At 41.7% G+C, this 22752-nt stretch overlaps 1 protein-coding gene across 1 annotated transcript; it reads right to left on the reverse strand.

Moving 5' to 3' along the window:
- Nucleotides 1-1063: 1063 nt before the first annotated feature.
- SH2D1A (SH2 domain containing 1A) lies at nucleotides 1064-22332 on the reverse strand. The gene is made up of 7 exons (XM_051792737.1): nucleotides 22262-22332; nucleotides 20710-20841; nucleotides 16258-16531; nucleotides 5320-5383; nucleotides 3213-3348; nucleotides 1992-2861; nucleotides 1064-1088 (listed from the first exon to the last, which is right to left on the reverse strand). The coding sequence occupies exons 3-6, from the start codon at nucleotides 16392-16394 to the stop codon at nucleotides 2821-2823; spliced, it is 378 nt and encodes a 125-aa protein (XP_051648697.1). The 5' UTR covers nucleotides 16395-16531; nucleotides 20710-20841; nucleotides 22262-22332; the 3' UTR covers nucleotides 1064-1088; nucleotides 1992-2820.
- Between the last annotated feature and the right edge of the window lie 420 nt (nucleotides 22333-22752).

The raw sequence follows: 22752 nt of genomic DNA on the forward strand, positions 1-22752 counted from the left end.
TGGTTGATTCAGAAGTTGGGGGGGCAGGGAGCTGCTTAGCAAGATTTAATTTTACTTCTGATTCACCCAAGTTCATGCCTATAACTCTGCAGGTTTCACTACAGGTGAAATCCCAGCCAGTTTCTGTGCACAGGTTATTACATTTCATCAAAGCAAATGTGAGAGCGAAAAAAATAATTCTGCTAAATGCATTTGCATTCCTAATACCAGAGTGGGTGAAGTCAACCGTGATAGTAAGATGAGGAGCAAAGTTTAAGTATCTGCACGTTCTTTAGAGCTGCCTCAAATAGATGATGATGAATGACTGTGGTGTGAAAAATATGTACCCAGGAAAATAAAAAATAAAAAGCCCAGCACATGCAGCAGAGAGGAGGAGCAGGTGAAAGGAGGGGCACAAGAGAATGTTTAAGGCTAAAGGAAAGGTTGCACGATGAAAAACATTGGAGCAGCTGGGCTGGGTAATTACCAAGCAGGAGGGCTGAGGCTGGTAGAGCTGTGTTGGATGGATGAGAAGGAAGTGAGTCCAAAGAGGTGCTCTAGTAGAAAAGGGATGAAAAGCAGCCTGGGAGATGGAACTGATTTAGTGCTGCAGGTCTGTCACAGCCATAGATGGGGAGTAGGGGGTGGCTTTGGGGAGGCAAAAATGGAGCTGAGGGAGGGATAGTTGCTGCAGAGGAGCAGCATTGCCTTTGCTGGGGAGAGGGCAGAGCAGAGAATGCAGGGTCAGGGGACACAAGGTAATGCAGTGAGCTACAAAACCACCTGCCAGAACCAGGGCTGTGGCAGCGAGGGGACAGGGGTGGCAGGGCTGCCAGGGGGACAGGGCAGAGCAGCTGCAGCTGCAAGGGGCTGCAGCCCAGAAGAGACAGTGGGATGGAAGAAGCAGATGATACAGAGATCATCTGGGCAGTTATGCCCACAAAATGCAGCTGCTGCTCTCTAAAAGGATCTGTAGCTCTTCACATCTAAGTCAATCTATATAATTTCCATTTTACTGTTTCTATAACCAAACATCGACTCCTTACCTCACAGGCACCATCAGCTTCTCTCTGTTTCCACCTTGGTTAAGCCTACAGCAATTCCAGACCCTTGGGTATCCAAAAGAAACAACACAAGCCTCTGTCTTAATAATTTACATCAGAAACTGAAACAACGCTCTCAGCTTTAAACAGAAATGGCATCTTCTGGCCTATTTTATGTATTTTTCAGAAGAACAATGCACTTTTAGAGCCAGCCTTAGTCAAACAAGTTATCCTCAGCTCACTGCACCGCAGAGCGGGTGAGCGGCTGCTGCTCGTGTGCCTCAGGTTTTGCACATGCAGCCTCAGCCTCTGATTGAAGCCAACGGGACACTTCTATAGGAAACAGCCCTCAGGCAAAGTTCTTCCCACTACATTGATCCCTGCAATCATCTGCCAGGGATTGTTTCCAAGCACACTTGTTCCTGCTCCCAGGAGAGGCCAGGTAAACCTGGGCTTTAGACCCAGCACTCAGGAAGGAAAAGGGCTTCCCAGGAAGGCTGGGGGCACACACACATACTGAGAGCACCCAGCAGCTCGGTTGGCTTTGAGGAAGGGTGGTTTGCAGGAGCAATAGAGCTGGAGAGGAACAGCCAGGGACCAGCTGCCACAGGCTCACAACAGGCTGGGAAACCCTTAAGGCAGAGAGGAGAAGGGAAAAAATCAATGGGCACAAGTGACAGCAAAGCAGCCACTGCGTTTGCTGAGTTATGTAACAATTAAAAAAACAGCCTTTAAATATTTTATTAAAGAGGAAATCATGCTGGATCTGCCACTGTATGGCCCTATGTTAAGGTAAGACCTGTTTCAACCAACAAGCACACATACCAAGAGGGCACAGAGCAACACGTACACATACAAAGTAAAATATGACAGGACATTTCACTGCAAATGAAATTTGGCCTTCTGTGAGACAGAAACTGAGTCATGAACTGAAATTGTCACAACTTAGCAACAGTGTTGCCCACTAACCCTGCACAGCTGACAAGTCTTGTAGATTCAACCTCCCCTCCAGGAGCCCAGCAGCAGCATGGAAATACATGGGTAGGAAAAAGAAAGCAGAGAAACTGTCACGAAAAATAATTTATCCATTTAAATTGTATGCAAAGGTGGCTTGTTTCAAGTTCAGAGAATACCTAAAAGTAAAGAACCAGGCTTTCCACTTCACTGGGTGTTCTCAGTTATTCTGTGCATTGCTTATGCTTTTGATCATTTGTGCAAGCTAAAGATTTTGTTACAGGGCAGAACGCCTGGTGTGATGGGAAAGCAGTTAGTGAGGATCCTCACAGTGTCACTTCTGGAATATCTTTAGGAACTGTATGAATGACAGACACACAGCCCACAGCAAGGACACTTTAATGTAAACAATTCTCCTAAGGTTATAAAAGGGGACTTGCCCAGTTCTGCATAAATGCCAATTAGAACAAAGCAAAGAAGACTCCAAAGTTCAGCAATGTAAAATTAGTAACAAATTATTAATTAAGAACTAATCTTGAAGGGAAAAATATTTTTTACTTGACATTATAAAGGGGGGGAAAGATATTATGTTCTTCCTTTTTTGTCCTCTCTTAGAAAACAAACAAGCAAACAGAAACCAAAAAAAAATCTCACTCCAAATTCGAAGTATTCCGAAACTTAAACTTCTACATTTTGAACTATAAATTCTATGAAATACACATTTCTGTAAATGTTACAAGAAAACTCATGGAGTTGTATTAACTATCATATAAATCACTGTCTTAGAGCATGGACTAGAGGAGACACTGGAAGATGTGGTTATGTCACAGTTGGGGAAACATCCTCATGATGGCTGCAGGTGGAAGTCATGGCCTTCATTCCTCCCTAAGAAAAATAATCACAAAGATATGAAAGGATGAATACTGCAAGAAAATGGATGGATCAGAAGGCTCATACCTACATGAGTGAGGGTGCAGGTGAGGGAAGGCAGCCATCGCTGCTATAGCACTCAGGAAGACAGTCAAAATCCATTTTCTCATTACATTGACAGGCCCTGTCTCTAAAGAGCACCTGACTGACAGCATTTCAATCACACAGGAACAAAGTTAGGGTACATTTTTGGCAACGTCACTCTGTTATCTAGTTCAACGTACAAATAAGTCTAAGACCTCCATCTCTGCCACCATGGAGGGCTCTGTTTAGCTGCAGACGGGGTTCCCTCCACCCCACCAGTACCTGGGGAATATTTGGCTTTCATGTGGTTGATGACTGGGTGCTGCAGGGGTGTTACAATGCCTTGGTTGGGTTTCTGGAAGGCCGAGATGAGGTTGTGCACTTTCCGAAAGAGCCTCCGCTGGACCCCAGGCGCTGTCTGCAAAGTCAAAGGGTGAGAGGTGAGAGGGGTGCTGGGTGCCCAGTGCCTGTGCTGGGCTCGGGGTGCTGGCACAGGGGCCTTGTCCTCAGAAATGCACACAGCCCACAGGGAAGTAGCCAGCCATGGATGTAGACCCCCTGACGTGCCAACGTAAAATGAGTCAAGGAGCTGCACTGCTCTCCCCCTTCCCCAGGGCACCACAGACCCCCTGCACCGAGCGACCTCCAGCAGCACAGTGATGTAAAGCTGGGAGAGGGACAATTTCTGAACCACTACAAGACAAACCTGCCACCCCATGCTTCTTAGGCAAGCTCACAAGTGATCTTTCACTCTTTCTGACCCTGACTTACTACAGCCAGTGACTTAACCTCCTTACCAATAACTTCCGGGCATGTATCAGTAAGATAGTTCCAGCCTGCAAACACCAGTAAGACAACCTAGAGAGCTACCAGGGCTTACTGGGGAGTCCTTACACCAATAAATTTCAGCAAGGACACAGCCTCTTTGCAAACTCTTCTCTGAGCATTCAGTGCTGGCTTATGTGTTGAGTATTCCTGCCTACGTCTTGTACAAAGACAACAACTAAATGTTACCTATTTATTAAGAGTGGGAGTTTTTCTACTTTCTAAATTAGCAACTTTTCAAACACTACGAAACAAAACCACGTGTGCTTTTAATCAAAAATCCAGCATTTGTGCTAAATCCTTCAGGGCATTCTTGCAATAACACCTCACCACAGTCAAAGCAGGACAAGCATAGGCCCTGCCAGCATAGTCACACTGGAGGGACAGTGCTCTCACCCAGCAGCTGTGAGCTAAATCCAACCTCTCTGGCACCAGCTGGAGTCTTCACACTGCCTGGGATTTCACCAGCACTGCTTTAATTTCCCTGCCTCGTCCTTGAAAGATGGGCGTGACCTGAGCTTGCTCAGAGACTAAACAGCTGCAGGGAAGGAAGCAGAGACAGGAAAGGATCAGCTGCATCTGGAGCCTCTGTTGGCCTTGGAGGCACATTCCATGGGGAAAAGTTGGATCTGTGCTGCCGTTTCTAACAGCTGAGGCCAGCGTGGTCTTGGCAACATTTACTTAAAGGTTTCTGTTTGCTTAAGGGGAGGGTTGGTATCATGGATTTGTAGCCAGCACCTTTTCCTGCAGAGGATGCACAGAGTCCTGGGCCCAAGGGTGAATTGTTTACTCCACAGTAATGTCAATCACTTCCACTCCCTAATCTGCTTTTGAGTAACCCTGAGAAACAGTTTTGTCTTTCAGAACACTGCTACCAATTCTATTATAATAAGGGCCAAAGAATTATCCTTGTCTAGATATTCTATAATATTTGTAATAAGTGTTCGTTAACATACAAACAGAAAGTAATTATGAATTAATACACAGAGTACATCCAAAGAACAAAAAATTCATAAAATAAATATAGGTTAACATCCTGATCCCATCAACCCAAATAGTTGTCTGTATTGCAAGTACTGTTTTTCTATACTAGAATTACTGTTTTCCTGTCAGATGGGTGAAAACATATTTTGTACCAAGTTTTGGTTACCCTGTATATATTTTTCTCTTATGATGAATTGATCTGGAGCAAAATTAACTTTAAAACAATGCAGATTGAAAATAATTTCTTTAAATATTCCCACATTAGTGGTACACGGATAGAAGGGAACAGATTGTGCTTGTCAAGTTATAAAAACAAAATATTTTTGCCATTTAAAATGATGGAAAATAATGCACTATTGCATTATGCAACAGCTGAAGTGAAACAGGGAATTAATTTATGAATTCTAGACTGTCAGAAGTGGCACCAAGACATCTTACTGATGGGCACACTCAAGATCGATTACCATCAATGAAAATCAGACTATGTAGAAACATGAATAATTTGAATATATTTCATTAAATCTATAAGAATATGAGACAAGATGTAGAAATTTTCAGAAGAGAAAGGAGGAGTACACACCTCAGCACTCCAGGATCCAGTTTCTGTCTGGGACACTCTGTAGGTATAAACATAACCCTGATGCCTGTGGAAAAAAAAAAATTAACATGTATTTATTACTCATTTTTCCTGACAGTTTTCACAAGAGCTACACTCTGTTATGTGGGAGTCAGTTCATCTGCTAACCTGCCCTTAAAAATAAATTCACCTATAAAGGCTAAATTGATAAAAAACCCACTGGCCAGACACAGCATTCAGTCTACTGGGTTCTTCTGGGATGAGAAGGACTGGTCTGACTCAGATCTAGTTTAGCAGTATTCAGTTATTTTAGGTTAAGTGATGCTGCTTTCATTCCTGCCTCAGCATTTTTATTAATTTTTTTTTTCAGTGACCTCCTTTTGCTGCCACACAGCAGACGTACTTTCCCTGCAAGAGGAAAAGGTGTGTTATTGGCTGATAGCATTACTGTTCTGTGACTCATTTAAATGCAGATGTTAACAGAAGCAATATCATGAGTATAATTGACTTGGAAAGCCAGACCCACAACAAGAAGGTAAATTAATTACTCTTTGCTTTGCCCGTACATTCCTAACTCTCAAATATGGAGAAAGGAGACTTATAAGAGTATGGAATCTTCATTCTGTTAAAATCTGAGTCTTTTGATAATAAAGAGTCATACACCAATAGCACAAGACACACGCTCATGTCCAAAGTCAGTCTTGCTTCTCTCATGAACCCAGTGAATGATTTACCTGGTAGATTATTATACAGATATCCAAAAATTTATGTCAGACACAGAAAAAATTGATAGTAGCTCCATGGGTGCAACATTAGTTTAGATGGTATCAGATAAGAAAGACTGTATTTCATACTACATAGATTTACATGAATACCCAGCAGGACTTCAGGGACTATTCCCTATTTCAGCATCAATTCCTATTTTTAAGAAAGCAGAAAAATACTATATTTCTTTCCAAATCTTCATGGTATTATAGCAGTTACTAAAAATTTGCAGAAACCATCAATGACAGAGATATCATATGATTGCAATTACTTACGCTCTGTGTCATGGCTCCTGGATAAATTCCTGTCTAAAAGTCATTGCAGCAACCTTTGCAAAGCAGTGTCTGGTATAATTTACCCAAGCAGGAAGTTGTTAACAGCTGGCACTGTGTTACAACCCCACGAAGTGGGAGCAAAATGCATGTCAAGATTTGTGAGCTCTGCCCCCACCACACGACTTCTGTTGTGATTAAATACAGAGGTGAAGGACACAAAGCCATTCACTCCCACTGGGGCTGCTGCAGGGACAAGCTCCCTGTTCAGCAGATGAGACAGTGCCCTCCAGCTCCTCCTGCATGGGAATGTGACTGATGCTGCCCCACAATCCCACCACAGCTTCATCCACCTCTTCAGGCTCAACCTGGGAAGTAATTCCCCCAGAAACAAGACTCTCTGTGTGCCACCAGATAGATGTGAAAAGTGGCTGCCCACACTCATTTCGTGGAAACCTGAGGAGAAAAACAGCTGCCACTGCTTCCCCCACTGCTTCCCCCAGGAAGCTGCAGTCTATCAGGGACGTGGACCTTGTGAAGAGGTGTGAGCAACCTGTTATGGATGCAAGAGGAGGGAAAGATGTGGAAGGACAACACTGCTCTCCTGTCCATGCCATGGCACCACGAACACTGGTGTTTTAGGCCACAGCTCAAGCCCAATTGCTTAAAAGCACATCCCTCTAAGACATTAGATGATGTATGTTCATGTTCAGGGAATCCAATTTCTCCCTTTAGGGCTCTCAGACAATCTCATACCATCAGGTCTTTTCTTGAAGCCTCTGAGATCCGTGGCTGTATTGCCAGCTTTTCAGGAGTACCGGATGTTCATGTTAATTTTGTTTTAAAAATCACAAGGAGCTTTCCTGTACCTAAGTATGCAGCACACTAGTCAATATATGGTTAAGGAAATGAGGATTATACAGGCTATAATATACCAGAGAGGTGCTGGCATTTAGTCCCGTCTCTTTGAAGTGGGTATTTAACCATCTCTACAGAGATTTTTTTCAAGCCTCAAACCCAACAGAATCAGTAGTCATGAATCTAAAACTCATTCTCTTCCCTTCTGTTTTTAATTCTACACTGTGCACAAGTGTATGAGCAACCTGGTTGAGTGGATGGCACGCAGGTGCCCACACAGGGGAGTTGGAACTAGATAATCTTTAAAGTCCCTTCCAACACAAGCCATTCCATGATTCTACTACCCATCTTTGTTCCTGGTTGTCCCAAAGCATTCCAACTGCTTCAATCTCTTTAAAATCTGATTTTTCTCACAAATGGCTCAGTTGTCTGGAAAGCCACCATCTGTTGTTTCTTTCATCGTTTTCTCTACGTAAGAGATTTCATGAGTTGAAGTGGTTGGGGGGCTGTGGTGCTGCTCTGTCTCTGAACTGTCTGATGGCCCTCAGGACTCTGCCAGAAGTGCTTTCTAAATTGAAAAACAGAAGTCAGATTAAGTAATATTCAATGCTGAATTGTGGTGAGATGTAAGATAGACACCTATCCCGTATTTTTCAAAAAATTACCATGCAAAATATTTCCACTGAGCACAGGGAAAGCACAAAGGATAATTCAGATTAAAAGCTCCTGAGATACAGAAAAAGGAACAAGAATTTGGGAACACAGGTGCTTTCAGCACAGCGTGGAGAATGGGAGGAGTACTGCTATCCCATTGCTATCACGGCCTCATGAGGGACAACCAAGAGCTCTCCGCTCACCTGGCATAGGTTCATGTTTTTTCCCTGAGGAGAAAATCCTGAAAGACCTGAAAGGTTTTACCGTGCTTAAGTTGAAAAACACAACATTATCATGTGGTTTTTGCTCTGAAGCCACCAGGAAACAGAGCCAGTGTGCCTGGCCTCGGCATCCACACCTGCTTGTTCAAAGGAAATGAGCAAAGGAAGGAGGATGCATTTTCTTGAGTGGGTGAACAGCTAGATCTTCCCATTTCACCACTTTCCACTGGGACCTTGGTTTCCACAAAATGAGTTACAGCTCTTCTGATAAGTACTCTCCCAACGAACGTGATCTTATCAAAACTTTCTGTCGTGGCAGGAACTTACTTCATTACCACTTCAAAGAGTTTTTTACCTGCCACGTACAAATGACATGATTTTGACGAGCCAATTTTACTGCTACATGGGCACGGCCTCCCATGAGAAAGGTTTTCATGATTTAAACTACCCAACGTTAACTAAGATCAGTGTGGGCTGAAGGAAGATCAAGGTGTTTTTCTTAAAAGTTAAATACACAAGTTAAAGTTGAGCTCGTAGAGAACATTACCTTCCAAAGAGCAAAACATGTAACAACAGGCAAAAGCAGGTGAAAAAGTCCATTTACTGGAGCTTAGGTCTCAGGAAATTAGAAATTCCCCAGCCACCACGAGATGACAGCTTAGTTTTCTACATTTTACTCTATTCAGGGCAGAAAAAAAGTTCCAAGAGTGACACAATGTCCTTATATGTGGTGTGATCTCAGAGAGCACTCTTACAGTGACAGTGGTGTAGCATCATATCTTGGAGGAGGACCAGCTCCTGTTGCCCAAGCAGAGATTCAGTGAAGGGCCCCTCAGTCCCTTCACCTGTCCCGAGGACAGACACAAGCCTCACTGACAAGAGCGAAGCTCCTCTCTCCTGTCAGTGGAGTAATCATGAATTAACATCTTAATGAATAAGGTCTTGTAAATTTTTTATCAAAGGCAAAAAATGCCAAAATGCTGGTGAGGGGAAGCAGAAAACAGCCACTGCTATAAGGACAATATCAGATAGCACTTATGAAAGAGTGCTTTGGTCACCACTGATGATATTTTTATGACATGTCACTTATTTTTCATCTCCATAAGAAAGGATATGTTATACTGGCTGGGAACTGCACTAACACTTTCTCTGTTGCAATACCTTCATTCAGAAAACTTTGTCAAAGGAAAATCTAGAAAAAGTTGCTATTACAGGAAATAGTCCACTTTATATTATAGGCTTTTTTTCCTTTATAGCTAGATAATTCCTCTGAAAGAGTTACAAAGGCATTGTTCACAGATGACCCACTGAAGCAGCATCTGTCTACCTATCCTCTCCACTCCTCCTTTTCAACTGTGATCAGACTTGTTAAAGCTGCATTTACTTTAACAGGTGAATAATTACAATCTTCTGCACCATTGAAACAGCCCAAGGACATTAGCCACATGCTGCAGATTAAAATTAACCATGACATTTCAGCTGCATGGTATATTTTAAAATAATTTTGCATCTCAGTTAGGAAATTTTATTAAACTAATTTGTATTCGTTTCTGAGTCCAAAATGGAAAAAATAAAGAGTGAGAAAGACAGAGAGACAAGGGAAAGCCATGTCAGCAATAAATGACATAATTTCTTCCTCTGTATGTAGCTTTCTCTTCAAATGTCATTGCATTATATCAGTCAGAGCTTCTTACCTGGCACATTTGCAACCCGACCTTACCTTGGAATTTCACTTTGCAACATTGTTTAAGAACCAGACAGTGCTGTGGCCTGCAAACAGAGGTCCTGAGCACTATACACCGACCAGGTTCAGTTTAGTATAGCTTTGTCACATTTCAGCATTTCAGACTGAAATTTCATTTCTTAGGTGTTTGCCTCAGCCTATTTAGGGATGGAGAATGGAGAAACATCAGAGAAGGGACATGTTAGACAAAATAATGGTTTTCCCATGCTAAAAAAAACACAACTTCTAATTGTTGGGGGGGTTGCCCAATTTTTGAAGTAACACATAAATATTTTTTTTTAAATAAGGTGTATCTCTTGTACTCTCTGAAACCAGTGGTGGCTCTCTAGGCTGCAAGAGAGGCACTCTAAAGATTTTCAGCAGTTTTAGCATCACCATGTCTGGGCTGGCTGTACCATGAACACTCAGCTAAGCAGTGTCCATGATCTCAAGCCACAAGAAATGTACATGTGTTGCCTGGCCTGGATTAGTGAGGAAAAAAAGAGAAGGTAATTTAGCAATTGGGCATCTTGAAAAGGAAGACTGGGATTGGATGGGATGGGTGTGGAAGAAAAGAAAAGGGGACCTTTGCCTATACAAGCTGGAGGACTCAGTGCTTTTGGAGTGAGGAGTCAATGGCACACAGCAGATGAGCATGAGAGGTCATCCAACCAGCTGCTTAAACTTACTTCTTTTTCTTCCTTTTTTCTTTTCAATTATTGTAGTCGTGCTTGGTTTAGTAATCACAGAAGGGCTGAAAAGTCTTGTTATTTAACATAGGAGAAAATCCTATTTAAGCTTCTCCTCGCTCTGTTTTAGAATTTGCATTTTCTGGTTGACAAGCAGCCTGGTTCCCTCCTTATTTAGGTCTCAGCTATACAATCAAGGCACAACAACTTAGCAATTGCCACTCATCAGCTAACTCAAGCTGAAGAAATGACATTCACGTTGAGATGACGTGCAAGATACAAGCTCTATGTCAGCAAGAGTGAATAAAAGAGTTTAAGCTGATGTTTACATCTGAAAAGCCCAACAGAGTCACTGTAGCTTCCCTCACAGCGGCTCTAGAGTTTACATTTCTGTCCCTGATTTCTGTCACTGATTCCCCTACCAACACTTCTTGTGGCAAAAATTTACCTGTAATACTGAATTAGTAACAAATATTACCTTTCTGTAAGTGCTGTAGCACTGTAAAGCAAACACATTATCTTGATTTATTATTCTGAAATTAACAAAACCTTGAGAAAGAAAGTGAAATCCAGTGTAATGTCTCTGAACTTATGCAGAGATTTCTGTGGAAGATTGTTGGTATCTTCACCACTTCAACACTCTGAACCACCTGAAGAAAAGCTGCTGATTTACCTAAAGAGCAAGTGCGTAGCCTGAGAAAGGTTTGTCTTGGTCTGATATGAGGAGATACCAGGCAAAAGCAATACCTCAAAGAGGAATTTCTCCAAATTCATAAAAAAAATGAGAATTTATTCAAACCTGAGATGCTGAATAGAAGGAAATTACATTATGGCAGGCCAGTAACTAAACTTCATAAATTCCACGATTCAGGCTGTCAACATTTCCAAGGAATGCCATTGGAATATCTGAAAGTCATTAGCCAAGTTATGCTCAGCAAACACGACACTCACTGATTAGCAGGAAGCTGAAATACTCAGGCCAGTAAAATTTACTGTCGTGCTATAGAAGACTCTTTTCAAAGCTGAAAACAGCGTGTGATATTTACAACAGCAACACTGAATCGAGGAGTTCTTCCTTTTGTTCCAAATTACGTTCCAAATCACGATGGTTATTACGTGCGGTGTTATAATAAACGCAATTATTCTGCCATTTCTATCAAAAATATTACATAGGAAACAAAAGGAACGCTAAGCTGAAGTTGTGATCCTGTATTACACCCTCACACTGCACAGCTGATGCCTCTGCTGCATCAGAAAGTTTCGGCACGTTGCCTTGAACTTGTGCACCGCGGTTACAGCGACAGAAAAAATAGCACACGTAAAATCTGATAGGACTGCAGCCTATCCCTGTTGCCATTACTGTTGCTTCAAGAGCTCTAAATAGCTTTCAATTCCAGCTTTTGATTATTCTCCACAAATTGAATGCAGCACAGGACGTGAATGGCTGGTCTCAAACAAATCATCTGAACATACAGTTTGACAAGCACGTCATGTTTGTCTTACTTAAAGCCCTGAAACAACTACTAACATTCCCAGTATTTTTCAAGTATACAAATTTTAAAACCCAAACTACAAATGCTTTATCTTTGCCAATTCAGGCATGAGCTGCTTGTTTCTGCATGTGTGCTCATATATCTGTAAAGGAACATGGGGCTTTTGGCACTCTCAGGCATTTTATTTATACATTTTTCAGGCAGGGTTTAAGAGGCTGCTTCTCAAACTAGTCACCATTAGTGTGCCCCGTGTCCCCCATTGACTTCATTAGGAGCTGTGAGCACAGAGGATTTCTGAGGGTGCTAAAAATGTCAAATGGGGCATTGAGCAAAGAGGAAACCAGACCAGTAAAGAAAGCTCCCTGGAACAATCAGCTTTTGATATTAAAACCCTGGTGTACTGTGTGTAGTGCCTAACATGTTTACAGGTAAAACGTGTATGTTTTCTAAAGCATATGCATTTCTTGTAGCCCAGTTTTCAGGAACAGCAAAAAAACCTTGCTTTTCAATGCAAATCTAAAAAATCCCGGGAAAAGATTGTGTACTTCTGTTGACATATTCACAATATCCTTAAAGTATATATTATCAATTCAATAATGATATTCATACAGTGAAGACCTTGGGAGCATCTGGTATTAAAATCTTTGCCAAAATCTGAAGGCAGCACCCTTGTTTGCAAGAGCCCAGGGGCAGACAGTTGCAAATCAGAACCTTCCTACTCTTCCATGCATAGTTTAATTGTGGTCTTAAAATATTTGTGAAAGGGGGTCCTTTGTGCTTTGCCACAATCACACCAAAAAAAACATTCATTCTCTCTTTGAAGGCTTCCAGGCACACCATGTGCACACTGTGGCTTTGGATAGCAGAAAGCAGCATTCAAGGGAGATAAATCAACAGCTCAGAGAAACAAAGAAAAGAGAAAGGAGAGTTTTCTAGATGAATGCTCCAACAGGGTCCTGCCTACTGCAGTTACCCATCTCTATAGGTCAGGTTTTATGCTACTACCTGTCTCTTTTATGCTTGCCCTGTAAAATCAGTGTCAGTCACAAGGGATTCATGAAGTCTTTGACTCTTCTCCTTTTTAAAGGTCAGGGCTCCACTTTTTAATTGGAAAAGCAAAAGGTGAATGAGCCTGACCATGAACGGTGCAGTCCTTATTGTGTGCCTTAAGATGTTCAAAGGCTGCCACAATATGTCAGGGCTCTCTGGAGGTGTCCTAGGGGGAGGGTGTGGTGGTGATGGTGGCATTACAGATTTATGCCGTTTCTTGGGAAAAGGAAACATTGCTTGAGCCTAAACAATGCAATGGAATCGCAGGACTTGACAATTACTGTACCTGGAGCTGGAAGTGCAGCCACCTATGCAAGTTCAAACTGATCATACAGGTGTCATCCAAATATATGCTTAATGACTTTTTTGATAAATGGATACATTTTTCCTTTCTCTTTATCAGAACTATGCCTTTTAATTCCCCCATGATAAAAAAAAATAAAACAAAACAAAAAAAACTAACTAAAATGGGTTAGAACTGGGAAGCTGCAGGGGTTTAGGTTTGTTTTGTTTCACATCTCCACAGAAGTGGAGAGAGAGGGGAAAGAAGACAGACTGAACATGTTTTGATTTTGGAAAGCTGGGTTATTTTTCTCTTTTTGTTTTCTAGGGGCAATAGAAGTATCCCTGGTTGTATGACACAGATTCACTTCTGTTAGAAATTCCTGTTGCAAAGATGCAAAATGTTTTGTTTACCTCCAATACTTATTGCAATATATCTAATGGATGACCAGCTTTATTTACGATGTTTCAAAGACCACTTCAGTACTTCTAGTAAATAAATTTTAGCCTGATCTTGTTATATTTGTGTATTCTTACAGTGATCTTCAGCACAGATTCTGAACCAAAATGTAAATTTCTGAATAACTTTGTTATTCCTAATAATTTTCATGATTATTTAGGAGAAAGTATAAAAAAGCAGAGAGGTACTTATTTTTCTTTGATTTTCTTTTTCTTAAACAGTGAATACAGCAACTGCACATTTCCTTCAGTTTTTTACCAAAGCTCCCATGCACATACATGCTTACCACCTGTTCCATCTCTGCCCATGATGTTCCCACTGGAATTCGGACAGGTTATGTCTATTAGCTTATTTTGCCAAAACCAGGCTTAGCATCCTCCACTGAACACATATTTCTCATGCCTTCCTTTTTTGCTTCTCTAATCTCTCCACTAAAGTCTCTGCTTTGGTAAACTTCACCTGTCAAAGCACTTTTCTAGTTTATAGCCCACATTTCTTCAAACTGTCATTGCTATCTTCAGTGTGAGATCCTTTCCTGGTATCTTTATAATAACTGTCTCCAAAGTTATTGTGTGATATGGTTTTTTACCATATCTGCTATTTCTTCCATAATGCTTTGAATTGAAATATTAACAAGCATTGGAACAAAGGCTTAGCTCTAGCATTTTTCAGCCATCTTTCTGTCTGCATAAGATCATAATCACTGTAATATTTTTCATTTAATTTTTTATCTGGATTTATCCAAGATGTTATTTCCTGTACAAAATAAATATTGAGGATCTATGTTCTGAAGTCTCTTTTCCTCCAAAGATTGCAGAGCTTCACAGTTAGAAAACCTTTAATTTATTCCTATTTTCATTTTCTATATTCTATTTCATTCATGAAATTTCTTTAGAAGGACATAAACTACCACTAAGATAGCAAAAAATCCCAACTTGATTGTGTGCAGATGAAAGACCTTGTTACATACCTATATCCTGATTTAGACTAATGGTGGACTAATTTTAGTGTTCTCTATTTTATTCAGCATTGTAACACTCTGTCTGACCCTTTCTCTAATGCCTTGGTGTTTCACCTGTACTGAATGACTTCTGAGTGTAAAGGTGATATATCACCATTTCCTGTGATGGCTATTTAAAAGAGATTCTGCTTTTATTACCTATTCCCACCATAGGAATCATAGCGCTCCTTACTTCTTGCTATGTCTATTCCATTTTCATTTAACTCAAGATGCTTCTTATTTCCCATTTTTCATCTTGTTATTAAGGTATTTGTTAGCAGAAGCACCTATCTTGGTTCACCTTCTGGTTTCATGAGAGAATAAAAAACACATCTTCTGTCACAAAGACTTTCCCTGAGAAGAAGGCTGTGGATTTCTCGATTGCCTATGACCTCCTGGCATGTGTCCATTTACTGGTCTATAACAGGGGGATAATGATGCTCACCGAGGGCTTAACTACATATTGTTGGAAGTGTATTCAAGAGATTTGGGGAAAACCTGACTTAGGACTTTTCTTCTTCTCTTTTTTTTTGCCAGGTACCTGAGTTCCCCCTGTTAGCTAATTTTGTACTGGACCTGAAAAAATTTTCTCTTGTGTTCCTTCTCCTGCTGAAATAAAGCATAAGGGTCTTGATAGACACATCTTTGTTCTTCCAATGCAATGGTACAGCACTATCAGGACTTCCAAGACTTTTGCCAACAGTAGGGTAACTAAATTTCCTCATTAAAATGAGGTCCTATGAATATAAAGTCCCCCAGCTCTCCTAGAGGAACCTGTCTATCCTCTCTCTGACAGACCATCCCACCGGATCTCTCCCTTTTCACCCCATTTCATGAAACATTACCACTTAGTTTGTTACCCATCAGTATTTCATGTGCATTACAGGTAGTTTCACCTGATGGTTCATGGGACACTTAGCCTGACTGAGAGCATCCTGAAGCAAAGGCTTGTTGTGGATGACAGCACTCCACGTTACCCTCCCTGATGACAGGGGACACTGGGGATGTTGCTGAGAACACCCAGGAGCACAGTGAAGAAGCAGAAGAATGCAGGCAGAAAGCAAGAGGGTTATCCAGCACAAAGAGGCAGTACACACCATCCTAAGCCAAGTTGCCTGGCACTTCTCCATGGCACCTCACTCATCCATCCTATGTGCTCCTGGTCTGCTTTCTCTTCTTCTGTTTTTGCCCATAGGAACCGTGGTCTCTGCAAGGCAAAACCTGCTCCTCTTCCCTCTGCAAAGGACCCCACATCCCTTACACACCCCTCTGCCTTAAGAAAGATGAAGGAGCCAAAAGCATCACACATGTAAGCAAAGGGTAATATTAGCACATGTTCTGTTGCGGGGACCCCCCGTATTGCGGAAGCGAAGGTTGGAAATCAGCTGCCACCCGAGCAGCCCTTCCCAGCACCCCGCTCCCAGCCCCAGTGCCCTGGCTGCCCACAGCCCAGGGCGGTGATGGCAGCACTCACAGCACGCAGAGGCAGTAGGCTCCGGGGATGGTCTCGCTGTCCCGCAGCAGGTAGCTGCCGTCCACGCCCGCCTCCAGCAGCAGCTTCTCCCCAGCCTCCCGCGTGATGCGCCCGTGGTAGATGGGCAGTGTGTCCATGCCGGGGCCGTCTCCCACCGCAGGGAGCTCTCCCTGTGCACGGTGCTGCCTCCAACTGTGCCTCAGCCGTGCGCTCCCCTCAGCCTCTCTGTCTTGGTGGCAGATGTAAACAGGATGTGTTCACACCTCTGAAGCCTCTGCAAGGGGCGAGACAGCACTGAGGGAAGAGTGAGGAACGAACACAGCATTTTTGTGGGTTTTTTTTCCTTTGCCCCTTTCCGTTTTCCTTTTGCATAGGCTGTAGCATCCTCACAGCATCACAGCTCTCCCACAGAGGTGTCATTTCACAGCCACTCTCAGCCATGTGGCTCCACTCGGCAGGGATGGGACTGGTGAAGTACACGACGGCCACAGGGTCAAGGGTCGCCCTGGTTGGGGATGGCAGGGCAGGACCAGGGCACCACTGTCAGCAGCTGTACCAGGCACTTTTTTCCTCTGGCCAAGGGAATTATCTCAAGCAGGGATTATTTCTTAACCTCCTGTTTTTAAAATCCCCAGGGGTGAGACAGTAGAGGAAGCGAGCTGACCTTGCTGTCGCTGCCCCACCAGGCACCAAGAGCCTTCTTGCCCCACCAGGAGTCCCTCAGTGAGGGACTGAGAAAGCTGCAGAAACCTCAGCTGAAGAGGGACTGAAAACTCCCTTTTCTATTTCAATACACAGGTGTTCATTACCCTCTTTACATGAACTTTGGGGCTCTGCCATCCTGCTTCATTTTTTAAACCAGTTGTTAAAGTATTTGCACATAAAGTAGCTGCTGCCTACTGCAAACGTGATTAATGTGGATGGTGACGAGCTGTAAAGCTGGCCCCTATTTCTTCTCATTTTCCAAACTACCTGTACTCTTGGGGATTCATCTAACTTTCCCATTTCTTAACCTATTCTCAATAATAACAACTGATTTCAGAAAAAGTATGTGTGTAGTTAGCTGGAGAGGAAAACCAACCAGAATCATTCAGTTCTGCAGGTCTCATTGCCCACCTCATTAGATTTCAACTAAAGAAAATCATAAAACTTTTGACTGTGAGATGCTCTCCTAATCATGGAGTCACCACATTACCCAGCCAACCTGCATATCAGGCACTTGGATGAAGCAGCATCTCTTACTGTGAAAGAGCTGTTAATATCCAGTTTTGCTAGTGTGGGTAAGAAATCCATAAAACTACAGCTACTGAACCCCAGCTCCAGGTTTCCATACAAATCCCTTTATGGCCACATTGACTAGGGGAAATGCAGCTTTTAAGAAGTAATGGAAATGCTGGATTTGGGAACAAGGGGCAGTAACTGAGGCATTAAGCAGGATAAACCAAACCAAAGGACATAGGTGCCTCCTGGGCAAGAAGGAAACCATAACATGCTAACACAGCTCTGTACCACACTAGCAAGGCTGGAGGAATCCACCCTTCTCCCAGACAAACCATCTTCACTGCAGCTTGGCATCCAGTTGTTCTCACACTGACTGCCCAGGTTTCTATCCATTTAATCTTATGTATCTAAAGTATTGTTTGCCATCCTGTTTCATACTGCTGCATCTGCACAGTGGGGTCTAGAAGGCAAACTACAAAACAGAGCAGCAGGCTCAGAGCATAAGGGAAACAAGAGAGAATCGAGGCTCAAGGGGGTGCTGCTCCTGTTGGGACTTTGTCCCCATTGCCTTCCACAGAAAATGAGGATTTCTTTAAGCACCAAGCCCCATGGGACACTGGACACTTCCTTTGTTTTTTTTGGACAGCATTCAATATATTCTGGACAAAACAGTTCTGTGCCTTCCCTAAATCAGTCCAGCTAGCAGTCCCTGCAGTATATTCTAAAAAATTTATCCAAAAAAATACATGAAGGAAAGGAAGCATTGAAAAGTGCTCTGAAATATTTGGTCATAAGAAACAGGCTTAGAAAGACAGACCTCTTTGGTCATCAAGTCTACTTCTCTGCTATCTTAGCCAAACACATATAATCCCTTTCAGAAACTTAAGTCCATCTTAAAAGTACCTTGGGGTTTGTTGTTATTTCATTGTTTCCACTGTTCTCACTGGAAAGCAATTGCAGAACATTGCTATTCTGTTGTTTGAAAACCTGATTCCAATTTCCATCCTAAATTTATTCATGACCAATTTATGCTCATTTGTTCTTGTGCCAATGTTGTCCTTCAGTTTAAATAGATGTTTTTTCTTCCTAGAGCTTATTCCCATGCAGCATTTATAGTGGCCTCCCTCAGCATGCATTTTGCCAAACTCCTCTCACACTACCTTCCCATGGTCACTCTAATCATTATTTTCCATAGCTTCCCAAAAGTGAAGTGAATCATTTTGTGAATAGTGTGCACTGTTCTGTCTGATTTTTAATGTGTGCCTCATGCATCGTTACAGGAGTTTCATTATCCTGGTGAAAATACCTTGCTTTGTATGGTCTATATTTTCCCTTCCTTAGTCTTTTCTTACCTACGAACACACAGGTATAGTAGAAATCTGGTTAAGAAGACCCAGAAGAACAGACTTGCAGTCAAATCCTTCTGAATTTCATCCATTTTATCCTATTCTCAAGGTTACTCAAGTTCTTCCTAAATGAGAGTGTTATTCATCTCTGTAGTGACAGTGCCTCCCTCCCTTATGCCACTGGTAAATTCCATTAGCACACACTTATTTTTTTATGGGATCATCATTAATAAGAAATGTTAAATAATATCAGGCCCAAGACTGATGCTTGGGAAGCCCTACTGCCTTCCCTCAGTCCTGATCTCCACCTACTTCTTGCATTCTTATTCACTTTTCAATTTCTGTACTAATCTCCCCTTTTAGCTAATAATTTCCCACATGGCACTGTACCAAATGCTGTACTTAAGTTTAGATAATTATCTCTAAGCACTTCCTTTGTCTAGAAAAATCAATTATGATGATATTTCAGGCACCGGAACTTGTAGAAGTACCTGAGAAGTGGAGGAAGGGGAGACAAAGTGAAATTACTGTAAGTTTTTTGAACACCTGCAAAGATTTGGGCTTTCATTTTCAGATGAGCTTCATTCATCCCTAGCAATGACATTTTCATACATTGTTGAATTTTATAACAATTCTGAATATGATAACACTAATGCAAGAGCATCATTAAAATTCTTGGATACTGTTGTTTGACTCAAAATAAGAATGACCTTCAGGACCTTTGTGAAATTAATGCTACTGCAGAACTGTTACAGGAAGGCCTTGTATAAAGGGCTATAAAGCAAGATAAAGAGCAAAATACTTGCATTGGTAGTTTTGCTGATACAACAGTATCACCATAAATGCCATTTGTGTAGAACTACTGGAAAAGCAGCTTCAAAATCAAGAGCTTTTGCGAAGTTTTTGCAAAAATATTTAGCTGGTAAAATGCCACATTAAAACGCAGCTAAATCTAAATATGATTTTCATTATTTCGTGTCACTTTCATTTTTAGTGCAATCTAACAAAATATTCATAACTGTACAGAATAGTATCTGCAGAGAGAGATTTGCTATTCACATAAGAAAGTGGTTGAGATTCAGTAAAACATTGGTTATTTTAGAGTATCTGCAGAGTCACCATTATCGTGTTTCCTTTTTGAGCTGAAATGAAAGAGGTTAGGAAAAGCAGGCTACAATTAGCAAATGTGCAAGTAGCTGTAAGGTTCTGAGCATCAATGCAGAAGGAGAATCCAAATAAATTTTGGCTTAAAGTTCACATATTAGCATATATTTGTACAGCCTTCATGTTAGTCACGAGCATACATTCTATGTATGTTGCTTGGGGGAAAAAAGCAGAAAAATGGAAGATAGTAATAATAAATGAAGTTGGGATGTAGGTGTGGATTCCATCTTTATCCTCCAGGACAAACACATTGTTCAGATTGAGAAAGGCCAACCAGTGTTTAGCCTGGAGAAAAGGAGGACCTTATTGCTCTCTACAACTACCTGAAAGGAGGCTGTAGGGAGGTGGCTGTCAGTCTCTTCTGTCAGGTAACAAGTGGCAGGACAAGAGGAATGGCCTCAGCTAGCACCAGGGGAGATTTAGATTAGATATTAGGAACAGTTTTTTCATGGAAAGGGTGACCAAGCATTGGAACACACTGCCCAGGGAAGTGGTGGAGTCACCATGGAAGTGTTCAAAAAAATGTGCAGACATGGTACACATATTTTAATGGTGAACGTGGTGGTGCTGGGCTGATGGTTGGACTTGATGATCTTAAAAATCTTTTCCAACCTTAACAATTCTAGGATTCTATAAAAACTGCTAAAATCTTTGGGTAGTTGTAAATCCAGGCTTTTGTCCCTTTCAAATTAAATGTATAGCCTAGGGAAAACCTCCTTACCTCAGAATATTCAGTCCTCAAGGTGCACATTAACTGCTTTGAAAATTTCTGTGCAGTGCTCAGAACTTGAAAAAAACAAACTTTCTCATCACCTGGGAACTGGGTGTTTGGTGTCATCAATCAGAATTGATTCTGGGGAAGAACAGAGAACACAAAAGGTTATGGACCTTTATGAATGGAACTCTCTGTACTCATCAACATTTGTCTTCTGAGCACAGGTAAATGCCCACATACCAGAAATGACGACATTTCACTGAACTTTAAAAATATTATTTCCTCTGTGCAATCTCACTGCTTACCTGTGCAGTTGTTTTGAATGCTTTGTGAGTGAGATAACACTAAAATTGAAAGCTACGCATTATGGTGAAATTCATATTAAAAGTTATCTGTGTTTTATTGCGGTTTCTTTTGCCCGTTAATAGTTCATACTTCTTCCTTCTCCAGAAGCAGCGCAACACCGGGTTATTTTGCAGATGCGTGTGCATTGACAAGCAGAGACGCTCTTTGTGATAATATCAGCATAAGCAAAACTACTCATAGAAGCAGGAACATTTTTATTTTTTGCTATTACTCTTTCAACAACCCTTTCCCGTAAAATTCGGCAATGGGCGGGTAGTCATCAGCATTAGGCACCCAGATGCTTTGAAGCCCAGGACCCACATCTTTGTGATTTAACTGAATCAACTTCAAAGTCAACAGGTCTAAATCTCATCAGGATACTCTCAGGGTGGAGCAAATGTCCACGTTGGAGCTCTTCCTGGATCCGTTCCTGTGCCAGCAAGTCTGGAGTTCAATATACGCTTTAGAAACTAGATTTCCACACCACACATGCACAGTTAAAATTGATTTGCTGACATCCCATCTGAGTTTTTAGCGGATATTTATCTGAATTACAACAGCACCATGTAATTAGGCATAAATAAGGGCCTTTGTTCTGGAGGGGAGGAAAGTTTATCAATTCTGAACCATATGCAATTGCGTGTCTAATCTCTGCCTGCAATTATTTCAAATGCACATCCAGATGATAGCATTTATATTCATTCTGAGATTCACTGAGGTTGAGGCCAGAAGGGATCATTATACCATCTGGCCTGACCTGCTGGATGCCACAGACCATTACATTTCCCCAATTACCTCTATACTGAGCCCTGTAACATGTGTTTGACTAAAGCATAACTATTTTTGACTAAAGCTGATCTCCCAGTAAGGTACCTAGTCTTGATTTGAAGCCATCAACAGGAGAGAATCCACTACTTTGTGAGTACTTTGTTCTGATGGCTAATCACACTCACTATTAAAAATGTAGGCCACATTTCCAATTTGAATTTGTCTGCTCCAGATTCCACCCGCTGGATCATGTTATACTTTTCAGAGTTAAGTTAAAAAGCCCTTTGACATCCATTATTTTTTCCTGATGTGTTTATTCCCTGGAGTCAAGTCACCTCTCAAATATTTTGTTTTGGTTTTTCTCTAATAGGCTTCGCTGAACTCTGAAAATTCACAGGGTAAAGTGCTTTTAATGGTCCTTCCTATCTGTGTATTTTTGTCATACCTGATATCTTATTCAGCAGTGCCCAGCTGCTTCTCACGATGCACACAAGAAGCACAGGGGTCTCTGCTGCCCTGGAAGCACATAAGGAATTGCTTTCCTGATAGGAACCTCTGGTCTATAACAAAGTCTCTCCTTCCCAATATACAGCTGTAGAGTGAGGCAAATGACACTGTGCTGAAGGTTCATAAATACAGAGTTCAGTATGTACCAGTTGATCCCAGTGGGACCGGTTTATTGTATAATCCAGGTTTCTTTTATGACTTGTGCTCACCTCATCATCCCATACTATCAATTTGTGGTGATGTGCAAACGGCTTCCCCTGAAACCAAATATTGCTCATGGCAAAATAAAAATGCTCTGTGTGCACATTCCTGTGTCCAGCTTGAGTTTCTAATATTTTGAGATTCCAATCATAAGTCTACCTGCAACAACACAAAGGGAAAATATACAGATGGGAGTGTTAAACTTTAGGTTGTTTATTAACCAGGTTT

Source organism: Manacus candei, unplaced genomic scaffold (assembly GCF_025592945.1).
Source record: "Manacus candei isolate 608988 ecotype Guabito, Panama unplaced genomic scaffold, ASM2559294v1 h1tg000003l, whole genome shotgun sequence".
Classification (NCBI taxonomy): Eukaryota; Metazoa; Chordata; class Aves; order Passeriformes; family Pipridae; genus Manacus; species Manacus candei.